Source organism: Urocitellus parryii, chromosome 5 (assembly GCF_045843805.1).
Source record: "Urocitellus parryii isolate mUroPar1 chromosome 5, mUroPar1.hap1, whole genome shotgun sequence".
Lineage (NCBI taxonomy): Eukaryota > Metazoa > Chordata > Mammalia > Rodentia > Sciuridae > Urocitellus > Urocitellus parryii.
Window position 1 is genome coordinate 82131277 of NC_135535.1, and position 15194 is coordinate 82146470.

The window sequence follows — 15194 nt, forward strand, 5'->3', positions numbered from 1 at the left end:
TTATCTCAAGAGTAGTTACTTTGATATGTTGTGATATTATCAGAGAGAAGCTTTAGTACAAAGCAAGAATGACTGATTTTAAATTCTTAGTCCAATGTCTGTAATATTTTGTCTCAGAATTCTTGAGCATCGATAGCTATCAGTTTAACTTAAACTGAATCCCTGTATAAAATTTTTATGAGCTATCTTTTTGCATTTGAGATTTTAAAGACAGCCCTTGACAATAGACTCAGCAGATTCTTTCTTCTTTGATTCATTTGACACGTGTCCTCTACAGCACTTAAAAACACAAAAAATGGATCCCTTCTCTCCCCCCTTCTCCCATTCAGCCTTGTTAATTTTCCTTGGAAAACTGGGGGAAATGAGGAATACTTTGAGAGTTTATTTTGTTCAGTGACACTAAAATCTAGACTAGGAAAATACGGGTCTGGAGAGCAAAGCCTGTCCTCTAGGAACTTTCTAACTACTTGGGAAGGAAAAAATATTGTGATGAAAGGTGAAGTGCAGATAGACCTGGATGAAAGGTGAAGCTGTAAGTGTGCTGAGAAGGAGAGGGTCTTGGCGTCTCAGAGGCCAGAAGGTTCACAGAAAATGGTACAAGGCACTGCAGAGCACAACTTCCTGGAACACAGTTTAGTCAAGGAAGCAAATGTTTAAGGCCCAAGATTCAAAGCAGCAAAACCTCACATTCCCTCCATCTGTCTGTCCCTCCTTTGTTGCTGTCCAAGGTTAGCCACCTAGTTGAAGGCTTGACGTGAGCTGTTTGTTGGCCCAGCTTCAGGCCAGCACTCCCTCAGACCAGGAGGACTCCCCGCTCACTTCATCTGCCTTTAGTGTCTTGCACACTGTCCACTGCCCTACCGCAGGGTCAGGTCCCTCCTGGTAGTGATTGTTCCACTTTGATCACCTGGAAGAGAAAGCTAAAAAGGTTAATGACCCCTGAACAAAGAATTAGTAACAGCAATAGAATTTTAAAGGGCAATGAAATTGGACAATAACAGTTAATTTCACTAATGAACATCAGAATGTGATAAGTAATTTATTTAAGTAACACGTTCTTAAGATCATCTTTCTAGGTTTTTCATCTCCTTTATGTTCTAATTGCCTATTTTATTCAAGCTCTTCTCTGAACCACCTCACGTAACTGACTATTTTAGAAATAGGATTAAATTTAGGCTTCTACAATCTTAAAAATCAAATTAATTGAATCTTTCATATTTTCAAACCATCAGATCAAATTGGTTTCTGCTTCCATGTTGTCTTTCAATCTTCTTAAAAGACATAATAGGCCACTGACTCTGAGCAAAGTTCTCCTCTACATTGGTTTTAAGTAGAAATCATAATGTGTAATTTTTTAAAGTCACATTATCACAATTTTCACTGAAATAATTGTTAGTAAAGGTATTCTTCTACCATCTATATATTTGGACTGGGGTCAATCTTTTTCAGAAGTGAGTCCAAGGTGTGTTAAAAAAAAAAAAGGGGCCTGAATTCTGTCCAAGGTGTGGATAGAAGACAGAGACAAGAGAGCGTGCATAGTTCTAATGATCTAGATAGGAAATGGAATTGGGGAAAATCATTAGAAGAAAGCAAATGCAATCATATCATATTCATAATTGAAATTTACTTCCATTTCTAAACTTTAAATGCCTCAATGGTTTTATATAGAGTGCTTCCAACAGTTAAAACCTGACATTTGCATCTCAATTTTGAGTAAATGAATTTTGAGTAAATGCCATTACTAAAAGCTGCATGTATTTGTACAGTGTTACTTTACTGTTACCTGGAACATCCTAGAAGAGATACCTAGGATATTCTAGAAGAGATAGGTGAAAACCATATTAGTCTCATATAATATAAATTTGACAGCCTCAGTGTGACTCATGATTTGAGAAAATTGTGTAAGTTTTGAATCTGAAGAACTCTGTTAAAGAACATATATTCAAAAATTTTATTAAAGACTGTTTATAATATGATGTCTAGATTATATCCATTAAGGACATGTTTTCCTAAATATAACTAATATAAATTGTATAGCTTCAGGATGAGATCTATACACTTTTGAAATGTTGTCCAGAAAATAATCCACTTCTTTTACATTTTCTTAAAGATTGTAAACCTCAGAGAATAGTATTATTTGGAGAGAGTGGGGAGATTCAATACCCCTATTCCAAAGAAGACAACTATTCTCATAATAGGTATGTATCTTAAGTATGAATGATTCTTGGGTTTTCCTCCTCACATAAAATAAGACAATTTTATTCTTTTTAGGTTTTTATTCTTTTTAGATATACATGGCAGTATAGTATATTTTGATATATTTATACAAACATGGAGTATATCTTATTCTAATTGGGAACCTCTTGTTGTACATGTCACAATTCATTAATTTAAATGACTATATTTTGGCAAGTTTGTCTAGCATCTCCAATTATTTATCTGATTATATTAAAAGTATACATTTCATCTATTGTTTTCTGGTTGGCAAATATCTACTAATTGGCATTTTAGAGTCATTAATATAAATTGTCACCCCAAATAGTGTTAAGACCAAAACTTGCCTGAACTGATGAGTTCAAACATCGAATATTAAAATCATCTGGTGTGAGATTGCTATGCAAACTTAGTGATTAATCCTGGCATGCCTATTTCTTTAATCATAGTAATATTTTAAGTATCACCTAGAAAATGGAACATAGTTTGGTATGTAAGTGGCAGTATATGTCAATTTTATTTTTCCCTACCTGTCTTGTTCGTCTATATGGATAAGGATGTCTTTAAACTTTAGAAATCAATTCTTTGCATGTATCTCATTTTCTTAAGTGACCTAAATTTATTTTTAAAATTGTATGATGTTTTGTAGAGTATACAAAGGTAGATGACAGTTCTATGCATTTATAATCTGGTAGGAAGAGAAAGCTTGACAAAAACTACACTACACTTAAAAAAAGGGATAAAATAAGCTTTTATACTTATTCATAGTGTGCCATAAATAAGTTGGTCCTATGAACAATGGAGGCTGATTTTTCAGGGTGTGTTTTGCAAGGAGTGTGTGTGCAGAGTGGGATGGGAAAGAATGCCTTAGTTGTAAGGGGTGGCATTGAAACTAGATGTTAAAGAATAGCTGTGGTTCTATAGCTGTGAGGTCCTTTGTAGATCTAAGACCTAAGACTTCAAGAGATGGACACAAGGAGTGAGGTCTTCTCAAGTAAAGAAAATTTTGTATAAGCAATGTCAAGGAGGTGGGAAAGGTCAGGGTTGTTTGGGTTATGATTATCCTAGTGTGACTGAGAGCCACATGAATGGGAACTGGGGTAGCAGGAGATGAGGATTGAAGTACTGGTCAGGATTTAATTATACAAGAACTTAAATTCTGTGCAAAGGAAGTTTAGACTTATGCCAGAGGCCATGGGAGATTAAAATGATGAAATGTGTCTTAATTTTTGAAAATTATACTCCTAAAAGTATTTACACATAGAATGGGTAAAATGTGGCTTAACTGCTGCCCACATTTAAAAGGCTTAAAGGTCTAAAATGACTTTTTCCTGAGTCATCCTTGAGATGAGAAGAGGCCAGTAAGTTTTTGCTATCTGTGCTTAAACTATTGGAAGAGTAATTTCTAAGAACAAGAGAGAGTTCTATTTTATTAGAATCTCAGACAAGGCTTCTAGGTACCCTCTTTAAACAGGGACATTAATAAGCTAGAATTCATCAGAAGGATAATAACTGATATGTAATATTTTGTGTCTGGTGTTGGAGATTGAACCCAAGGGCTTGTGCATGCTAGGCAAGTTTTCTACCACTGAGCTGTACCCCCAATCCCAAGGAAATAAATTTAAAGTGTTTTAAGAGTTATGGTTGAAGAAACTAGAGGTATTTTTGAATCAAAGAAGACAGGAGGAAAAAGGAACTTCCTGATTTATCTGAGAATCTTTAAAAAAAAATTGTACTGACTAACTGCAAAGGATTTCTGGGTAGAAGTCAGAAGATAGATTTTTAACCCAATATTAAGGAGTTTTTAATTTGAGAGAGTGAAGTTTGGTCTGCCTCAGGTGTAATGAATGTCCTTGATAAGCGGGGTATTTGAGCAAGCTATTTGTATATTGGGAAAGAGACACGCAGAGGACAGTCCACGTGCTCTCAAACACAGCAATTCAAGTATTTCAGAGTTCTCTGCAATGGAGTTTCAAGAAAATGTCAAAGTGAGTTCAAAGAAGTGTCATTACCTTGGAAATTTAAAATTTGAAAGCTGAGTCAGCTCTTGACTCGTAGGATCAGAAGGCATATTTTAAGAGATTATTAAAGATTTTCTATCTCAAATAACCATTAGGTTTTTATGAAATTTTACAGTGTACCAGACATTGTTCTAAGTGCTAGAAAGATAGCAGTGAATCAAACACAAACACTGTCTTTGTGTAGGGTAAGTTAGAAGGTGGTAATAGAGTCATAAAAAGAAAATTACCTGGGGCTGGGGTTGGTGGCTCAGAGGTAGACATTCACCTAGCATGCATGAAGCACTGGATTTGATCCTCAGCACCACATAAAAATAAAATAAAGGTACTGTGTCCACCTACAACTAAAAAAAAATACTTTAAAAAACAGTTACCTGTAATAGTAGAAGGTGGAAAATGCTGCACAGAAAAAAATTTATAAGCATGGTAGAGAGTGATGGAGTATGCAAAATTTGAGTGGTTGACCATAAAGATGATACTTGAAAACAGATTTAGAAAAGGGGAGGGAAGGAACACTCCAGGTAGGAGAAGTGGTAGGTGTGAGGCAAGAATACAAGTGGTATTTTTGTGGATCAGCAACAAGACCAGAGAGCTAGAGCTGAGTGAGAAAGGCAGTGGCCAGATTGTTTTGGCCTTATTGGACCTAAAAAGAACTTTGGGTTTTACTGAGATGGAGAACAATTGAAGGGTTTGAGCAGAGGAAAATAGTGTGACATATTTTAAAAGGATCACTTTGGTTATTGTGTTGAAAATGAACTGTAGACAGGAGAGATCAAAAACAATAGTAGTTACTACAGTAGTCCAGATAAGAGATGATGACTTTGACTAGATTTGTAGCAACAGAAGTGGAGACAAGTGATAGAGTCACAGGATTTGGTGAAGAGTTGACAGTTTGGGTTTGGGGAGAGGGAGAGAGTCCTGGTGAATGACTTGGTGTTTTAAACTGGCCTACTGAAATAATGGAACTTCCACTGTCTGGTGAAGAAGATAGGACAGTGATTTTTAGATAGTAGGGTCAAGAAAAGTGTTTTGTTTGGAGAGATAACTGTATTTATGGGCAGAAGAGAGAGTAAGAGTCAGAAAACATAGAAATGTGAAGCAAGTCTCATGAGAACACAGCAAATAAGTTTGGTTTAGAAAGGAGGAGGAATAAATCCTTTCCTGGTAAAGCAGCAGAAGTTAATCTACAGGAAAGATGAATTGATACCAGATGTCTTAGTAATCGTACAAAATTTCAGTTGCTTCAAGTTTAGAGAATGAAGTTGAGATCAAATAGTAAGGATTATATTTGAGAGTTTATAGGAGTTAGTCAATGTGAATTTGTACTGTAGTTTCAATAAATCTAAGGCAAAATTTTTTTTCAAAATACATTGTTTTATGTACCACCAATACAGAAAACACCATACCCAAGATAGGCCCATATAAATTGAGAAGATGAAAGGATATCCCTTCACTAAATAGCTATAAAAGTATAAACCCACCCATGTGGAAAGTTATGTGCCCCAACCTTGGCCCTGGAAAGGGAGGCGGAAAAATCTTCCCTGAGAATCTGTATCACTAGCTAATATTCATGAAGGTCACAGTTGAAATTACCACCAAAAGTATAGTTCAAGTCATATCAAGCAGAAAAACTTGGCAGTACAGAGTTGATAGACCCTCCAGGTGATTGACAGAAGTCAATGTAAGTCCTTCCTGGAAGAACTTTCAGTCCAACCCTAGGGAAATTCTAAGACTTTGTTGTACAGAAGCATTATGATTTCAAAATGTTAAAATATGAAAAGACGTGTCTTGAAAATAAGGTATAAGACCAATTTGCATAGTTAGTGACTTTTCTAGTATGCTAAGCAGGATTGAATTGTGAAATGGTCTTGTAAATTCCAAATGGCACTAATTAGGAAATGGTTAAAAAAAAAAAAAAAGAGGAGGAGGAGCAGTTGTATATTCCCTTCAAGCCTGTCTTTATTCTGATAGGAGATAGCTAGAATTTCAGAAATGGCAGAGAGATGGCACCCAGATTTTCCTCTTTCCTCCATACCCATGGCAGACTTTGCATTTCTCAGAGCCTAGGACACTGTCTATCTATCATAATTGATGATTGATAGATGATGTTTGAGTGAATATATTGATGATTTTGGCATTTCTCTCTTGCTTGACCTCAGAATCCTCCTAAATACAGCAGTTGCTGATAGTAAATCAAGGATGGCATGTTATTTGAACCCTATTTTCCATCTAAGACATTTTGAGGCAGAAAATAATTTGAAAACAGGAGAAAGTACTGGTCCTTTGAAGTCATGACACCTGAACTATAGCTCCTATTATATAAGAGATTCAATGAGTCTTTTAGTATCAATGCCAGTTTTCTCATTTGAAATAGGGATAGTAATTTCTCTCCTGTGTTCTCAGAGGGTTATAATGAGTCTCAAAAAGGATGATAGATGCCCAGTGCTTTTTCAATTGAAGAGCTTAGAAAAGCGAGCTTTATAATATTTTAGGTAGCTTATTGCTTTTTAAATGGAAGTTCTTAAAAAGTGATTTTAATACTATTTTAGGTTACCTATTTTTATATCTATATTCAGAATGATGGATTTGAATAGAAAGATTAATTTGAAGAGTTTCTGGTTAAGAGGAAGTTGTTTGGCAAGAAGAATTATCATTGTCTGGCTTTTAGAAATTGGGCATAAAAGAACTCGATTGCTCCTACAGTCCTGAACATTTATTACCTAGAGAGCAGTGGGCTATTAACGTCTAAGGTTGTTGATGAAGACTGCCACACTTCAGAAAGAAGTTCATTCTGACATGTTAGATTCCAAATAATTTTGCATTCAGATGAATGTGACATATGGAAGAAGTTGAGATTTGTGGTTCAATGGGATTTTTTTCTTAAATAGTATAAATTCATATGAGGAAAATAAAGGTGAAGTGTTATGTGATAGATTATGTAAGGCTACTTTGAAAATGTTTAGACATGTTTCTAAAGATGTTAGTGAAAGGTCACATCTGACCTGATTTGGGAATTAGATGACATTACAACCCTGGGGACTGACTTAGCATGACCTGATTTGGCTGGTTAGAGGTAACATGTGCTGCACAGTTAACCCATAATTCATGAGAATTCATTGTCCATAGTTCAACTTCTAGGTGAATATTATGAATTTTAACTAGACTAATGATGACCTGGAAAAATCTGAGAAGTTTTCTTCAGTTTATAGATGAAAATTCTAGCACTTTTTAACTAAATAAAATTTAAACATTGGTTTCTGGCCATTTCCTAATTAGTACTCATGTATTTGTTGGAGAAATGTTAGCAATTTGGTCATAAACATATTTCTGCCATATAAGGAATTTATTGTTTTTTTGCATTCTAATATTCTGCAAAATTTTACTATTGGTAAAGTGTAAACTAATGCGTGAAACTTAGATCTTATTTTCAAACTTGCATTAATTTTATTTTTTTTCCTGCTCTTACCCCAGTTTATGTGTCTGGAAAATAATGGTACCAGAAGATAAAATTATCCTGATAAAATTTACAAGCCTAGATATAGAAAATCGAGCTGGATGTGATCATGACTACATATATTTACAATCAAGTGATGGAGCAATTATTAGTATGTTACTTATAATTTTAGAGTACTTTAAAAAAGAGAAATGCTATAGCTCAAGTGAGATTTCTGCACCTGGGATAATTGTTTTATCTTACATACTGTGCTCTTCTAAAAGGGATGGGTACGGGAGGTTGCAAGAATATAAACAATAGCATATTATCTGATCATTTTCTTCATTGTTTTTCTAAATCAGACACCAAATATCTCATTCCTTTCTCAAGTTTAATAACAGTACTGAATAAAATTGATGTCACAATTGCCAGAAAACCTCCATTTCAAGGAAAGGTTAATATTTTCATTTTTAATCACAAAAGTGGGTATATGTTTAGTAAATTTGGTATATAAAGATGAGCATAAAGGAAAAAATATAACCCATTCACAAACGTACCACTAAGAGATGGCGGTGCTGGGGAGCAAACCCAGGGCCTTATACATGCTGGGCAAATGCTCTACCACTGAACAACAGTCCTGGCTCTTACTGTTAACATTTTTGTGGATATCTGTTTACATACACAAACTTTGAACTCTACTGTACAATTCTTTAATAATTTAAAGACACAATAGGTCATTTCAGCCACTTAACTTTGTTAGATTCCTCTTACAAGCTATAGAAACATAATTGACCTCTGATTGAAATGTGTTAAGCATAGAAGGGTCTCCCCAGCTGATACAGACCTTCATCTCTAGATCTCCTCCATGAGACCAATGACAAGACAAATGTCTCTTCACAAATTTTGACATAGAAAAGATAGTGTTCTAGGGGTTATAATATTTATTGACTAATCATTTTATATTTAAATCTATTTAGCAATCATTCTTGCTTAAAGTCGGGTATGTACGAGATATCACAAGCTGAACATATAGAGAATTAGTCTCAAGCTTGTGGCTTGAGGTCACTGAAGGTATCCCACACAGCAGGAAAAGCTGCAGAATACAGAATGTGCTAAAGTGATCCAGGGAAAGGTCCCTTGGTTTTCAGCGAGTGTACAGGAAAGTTTATAAGAGAACTGGACCTTGAATAAGGTCCTAAAGGGACTTGAGACTGGGAGCCAGAAGATAGGTGAAATAGAATCATTGAAGCAGAGACTGTGGCAAGATTAAAGAAGAACTCATGGGAGATATTACCAGAAAAATAACTGTGTATAACTTTGCACTACATTTCAGTAATATTCTTTCAATTTCTTTTCCTCTCAAGGTAAGGTCTGTGGAGATATCTTGCCCTCACCCTTGCTGATGGAGACCAACCAGGCCATAGTCACATTTGTTTCTGATGCAGAAAACAGTGGCAGTGGCTTTGAACTTTGCTTTTCTGCTGTACAGAACTCAGGAACAGGTAAGGATTTCAGGTGTCCATTCCCTGCTGTCTCTGAATGGAGATGACAAGCAGAAGTGCCTTTTGCCATTCATTGTGGATTCTCCCTACATCTGCATAGGTTCAGGTTGTGAGAGTGTGGCTGAATTGGTAGAGGAAGGGACAATTCAGTCTGCTAACTATCCTCGCTTGCCCAATAATGTCTAGTATTATTGGTTTATTCATGCTCCAAAGAAACACATCATAAAAGTAAGCAATTGAGGAATTGCTACTTTATAGAAAACTTAGCTACTATGCTAGGTAGGCAGAACTTACTTCGTATGGATTGTTAAGATATCGTTATGGCTAGAAGTTTCTTTTTGCCACTTTTTTTTTTTTTACTCTAAAAGGGTTCTGTATGTGACTTTAAAAATGCAGTAGTTTAAAAGTGTACACAATGCAAAATAAGGCTTTTTATCAGACTTTTTTCCTACATATGGAGTAAAACATCCATGTTATTGCAGATCTCAGGGGAGGTATTCTGAGCATAAGCATCTAAGTTACTTGGCAATGCTTTGTTCACTGAACAGTACCTCAAAGAACTTTTCAAATGAGCCTACAGAGTTCTTCTTAAAAACTACATAAAATATTGTGTAATGTTACCTGACTTATTAAATCAGTTTCCTATTAGCAGAGGTTTGAGTTTCCAGTTGTTGTCCATAGAAGCAATGCAGAGATCCTTTTAATGTGCAGAGAGAAACCTCTTAAACTTTTTTCTTTTTGACCACTTCTCTGGTTATGTTTATAATTTGTACAGTTGACATTTGAGGACTTTAAAGTTGAATTTAACCAAAATTGTATTTATGATTCCATTGTGATTTATGATGATCCTGAAGAAAAACACAAGTTAGGTAGTTAACATCCCATCCTCTAAATTCAATTTGAGAAGCATCAGACTCATCAGGGTGGCTGTGGCATTGACTGAAACTGAGAGGGAGTGTGGATTTCTTACACTTGAAGCTCCAGGACTCACATGCCAGAAAACTTTAGATTTAAGACCTGTGAACCAGCAGCTGACTCACTAGTAAAGATTTTTAATAGAAACATGAAAAATGTGAAAAATCTTTCAGAATATTTGGAAGGTGAAAAAGAAGTACTCAGAGAAAGGGGAAAATGGTACCAGTGAATAAATTTCTGGTATGTGCAGAAGGTAAAAAATTTAAGTTTTCTTCTTTTTGTATCAATTCCTTCTGTTGCTAATATTTTCATTTGTGTGTCCAAATAACCAAAAACTGGTAATTTCCACTTGGGTCTTAATTTTATTAGCAACTTCAAATATACTTTAAGTTATAACTTTATTTACTTCATATGAAGAATTAACTTTCATCCTATTTGTCCCTCAGTCAGGTGGTAGTGAGTTTGAGACCAGTAATATAAATGGGCTCAGAATATTTACTTGGAATTTAAGAGCAGGTGAGTTGGTAGCACAATCCTATGCTCCAACAGAGCAGTACATGTGTTGTGAGGGTTGGATAAAGCATATTTCTGGTATTGCCTGCTCACATAAAGAATGGCCATATCAGAAGATAATGCTAAGTGAAGTTAGCCAATCCCCCGAAAAAAACAAATGCTGAATGTTTCCTCTGATATAAGGAAGCTGACTCATAGTGGGGAGGGAGGGGGAGCATGGGAGGAATAGATGAATTCTAGAATAGGGCAGAGGGGTGGGAGGGAAAGGGAGGGCACATCGGATTAGCAAGGATGGTGGAATGTGATGGACATCATTATCCAAAGTACATGTATGGAGACACAAATTGGTATCAACATTCTTTATATACAACCAGAGATATGAAAAACTGTGTGTATACATGTAATAAGTATTATAATGCATTCCACTGTCATTTATTTTTTTATATCAATAATAAAAAAAGAATGACCATGTCCTTTGGAAAGAAGAAATGATTTGCTTGGGTGGTTTTATTGTTTATCCAGCTCCTATTGTTCTTTAATAATTGAGTTTTCTGTGTATATTAGAAATCAGATGTCTTCATCCCATATAGTTTTTTGAGATAAAAAATTTTTTGAGATAATAATTATGATACATTGTTACTTTGAAAACTAATTTTTAACTTTCTCTGTATATGTGGTTATGCCTACAAACTAAAGTTGGAGAAAACCAAAGTTGCTGACTTAAAAAAATTAGTTGGATGATATTTTGCCTCCTGTGTTCGGATTTTTAAATTTCTTATAACTATAAATCAAATTTCCTTATAACTTTTACAACTAAACTTTGTGGAATCTTGAAATCCATTTCAATATTCAGTTTTGGTAACATGATGGTCATGTATTTCAAAAGTGATGGTGAAAATAATTTCCAAGGCTTCAAGGTTAGAAACACCTTTTTGCTTTCAGGCAAGTATAATCACCTGTGTAATAGGAATTATTGCTTATGAAAATGCTTATAGGGAAGATAATTTAATTGTGATTATCCAAATGTAGGATGCTTGAATCATTTTGGTGGAAGAATAAAAATGCAGAGTCCTGGTTCCATTCCTAGAGATTTATATTGTATAGATCTGGGGTGGAGCCCAGAAATCTATGCCTTAGCAAGCATCTCCCATAATGCTCAAGAAACTGCATCCACTAGAACATTTCAAAAGATGCCAAGTACCATATGCAAAAAACAGAGAATTCAGATTAAAAAATGGAATTCAGAAGTGAGATTGGCTCTATTTTGAAATTTTAGAAGCTTCTGCAGGACTAATAATTTTCTCAATACTTTGGAAGATAAAGTTTACCTAGACAAAAGGAATATCTTATGCAAAAACTATAATAAAGGAGAATTGATGACTTACAAGAAAACTATATTGTGAAGGGATTATAGAAAAGGCATTAAACTATAAGTACCAGAGTGGTAGAATAGCTAGTGAAGATCTATTGATCACTTCATCGCAGGTATAAACAGTATTTCATACACATCACCAATTTATTCCTCCTTACAAACTTCAAAGATAATATACACTGTTCTCCTTGTACAGACTAGAGAACTGAGGCTTAGAGAAGTTAAATGACTTTTCCAAAGAACTATGAATAGGTGGAGCTGTTTTTCAAACCTTGGACTCCCTGGTTCCAGAGTAATTTGGAAAATTAAGAAGATGGATGAACTTACATGTAAGAAGTATGGTGGGAAAATCATTGCAAGAGATTTTTCTAATTGTATTGCTTGACCATACATGTTGTGGGGAGAGCATTTATGAAGAAGGAAAAGTCCAGCTTGATTTTTTTCAAGGTTCTAGCTCGAGTGGCTATGGATGGTAGAGCAATTAAATGATGCAGGGACATAAGAACAAGGCCCTATTGACTATTAAAATCAATTAGTTCCATTCATGACATGTAGATGTTTAGAAATTTGTAGGAAATTCTAATGGAGATATCTAGTTATTCTAATTCAAGAATTCAGGGAAGAGATTTATACTGAAGAGAGAAATTCAGAAATCATCTTTATGTAGATGAGTAAAAAATAGGGTATGGACAGACAGTACCTTGTAGAATATCTTTTCGGGCTGGAAAAAGATATTGAAAAAAAGACTAAAATTAAGAGATGACTTTAAATATTTCAAGAGTAAATATCATGGAGTAAAGGAAGGAAAAGTGCTTAAAAGAGCCACATGCAGGGATATTGAGAGATGAACAAGAAATCACATCTGTGCAACTTGGCATCTGGCATATAAATGGTAGTATTAGTGAGGTCTACAGCAGAGTGGTTTTTGTGATTGATCAGGGTAACAAGGAAGGTCAATTAGTGAAGCTACTCAAAATACTTTAAATTTTTTTCTCTATAGAGTCCTTAAACAAAAATGGACTGACAACACTTCTCAAAACCAATACTATATTTACTGGAAAAGCTATTCCATATGGTGAGTTGGCCATGCTACTATCTGTTTAATCTACTTCTTTGTTAACTAAATGTCTATTTTGGAAATCTTCATCTTTCATTTGATATGCCACAATGAAAAAAAAATCAAGTTTTATGTTTAAGTCCTTGAAACTTGTAGAATCCTATTTGAGTTTACATATAGACTCAGAGGGAAAACAAAATAAGATTTGTTTATATAGGGAGAAAGAGGTACAGAGAACAATTCATGGTCCTCATCTACTCCTATACAAACTTATTATTTAAAATGATTTCCTGAGCCAGGTGCAGTGGTGCATGCCTATAATTCCAGTGGCTGGGGAGGCTGAGGCAGGAGGATAACAAGTTCAAAGTGAGCCTCAGCAACTCACCAAAGCCCTAAGCAACTTAGTTAGATGGTGCCTGGCAGAGCAAGCACTGAATAGTTAGGTTTTAAATGAACGAATAATTACTTTCATGTCTAAAATCCTGACTGCCTGGCACAGTTGGCTAAGCAGACTTTTAAGATCAGACTTCTCAGAGATGGGTCTTGGGAGTAAGTATCTTTATAAATCTCATCTGGAGTTTGGGAATTACTGCTGTTAGCTATAGCAAGCCTTTGCAGGAGTGTGTTCATGATTGTTGTCTGGGATGAGCCATTGGTCTCCTCTTCTTTCCTGTAGATATCTGTGGCATCCCTCCATTTAGTCCCCAGTGGCTTTCCAGAAGAATCGCAGGGGGGGAAGAAGCCTGTCCCCACTGTTGGCCCTGGCAGGTGGGTTTGAGGTTTCTAGGTGATCACCAATGTGGAGGTGCCATCATCGATCCAGTTTGGATTCTTACTGCAGCCCACTGTGTACAACCGTGAGTGAAACTGGTGTTTTACTAATCTATTTAACACACGGGTTTATAGGATATGCCTAGGACACAAGTGTGATTGTCTAACTGCTAAGATTATCCAGACTAATTCTAAAGCAGGAATCTTCCTTTAAGTATTTTCTCTGCATAGCCTTCTAGCTTCTATTTAAACAATGTCAGTAAGGATAAAGTTAATCCAATCTTGAATTTTTTTTATCCAATTTATGTAGGTCTGATTATTCATGTTGAGCCAAAACCTGCTTCCCATCACAGAATCTATGGGTCTCAACTTACTGTAACTTCAGAAAACAAGAGTTCTTATTTCTTCCTTTGCATAATGATCCTTCCTGTATGTGAACTTTTCTCGTGTTCTACTTTAGTTTAATCTTTAAGCTAGGAACTCAATTTTATTATTGGTAATAATTCCAGATGCCTTCCCATGCAGTGCACTTTCCCCTGGGTTGGTTTAGGATTATTCCTCTTGAAATTGGTTCATGTCAGCAAGGGCATGATCACTGAATTACCAGAGAGTTATGAACTGTTCTGTGATATGAAAGAGTGAATATAATATATGTGTAGTTTAAATAATAGTTGTTAAATGGAATGGTGGGACCAAAACTGTACATTTCAGAAAGATCTTTGTACTTATCTCTCAAGACCCCTTAAATTTGCTAAATTTTGTATTCATAGTACCTATGTTCTTTTTAAATTTTTACTTAAATTTGTTTTTAACATGTCTGTTTCTAAAACAGTATAATTGTTTTTTGTTTTGATCTTATGTACCATAATTTTATTTATAATCTTTGCAACTTGCTTTTATACTTACCCTGTGTTATGTAGATCAAGCTCTAAGGCATGTGGATATACATAACTGGTTTGTTTTGGCTACTTAAACCAATCACTTGTGGTTAGGTTCTGAATAGCATTATTGAAAATCTTCCTATATGGTTCCACTGTGCAGCCAGGGTCTGGAATCTGTCTTTCTGTCCTGGTCTTAACCATTTCTCTGCTTGCTCACAGTGCACTATGCCCCCTTGATTTTTTGATGGTCAAACATGCTAATCTTGTCTGTTCTTCAATGTCTGGATAGTTGCTCTTCTCTCTGCCATTCAGGATATAACATTATGTTTGTCAGGAATCCTTATGTTTGCCTTGGCTTTAAGTTTCTCAGACTTCCCTTCTTCTTGACAACGTTGGCCATTTGAAGGAGTATTCATCTGGTACTTTGCATAATGTTTTTCAATTGAGTTTGATATTTTTATCATGGTTTTATTGGGAGTTCTGGGGTTTTGAGAGAAAGACTACAGAGTTATAGGCCA

General features: G+C 35.3%; 1 protein-coding gene across 1 annotated transcript in view; it reads left to right on the plus strand.

The window, feature by feature from the left end:
• Ovch1 (ovochymase 1) overlaps positions 1-15194 on the plus strand; it is a 57035-nt gene that overhangs the window by 10242 nt on the left and 31599 nt on the right. Inside the window, 9 exon segments of the mRNA XM_077799071.1 lie at positions 1-14; positions 550-580; positions 2111-2198; positions 7704-7837; positions 9030-9167; positions 9268-9395; positions 9943-10036; positions 11409-11537; positions 13701-13881. The exon segment at positions 1-14 is cut by the window's left edge and continues 241 nt beyond it. Coding sequence (XP_077655197.1) covers positions 1-14; positions 550-580; positions 2111-2198; positions 7704-7837; positions 9030-9167; positions 9268-9395; positions 9943-10036; positions 11409-11537; positions 13701-13881 — 937 coding nt within the window.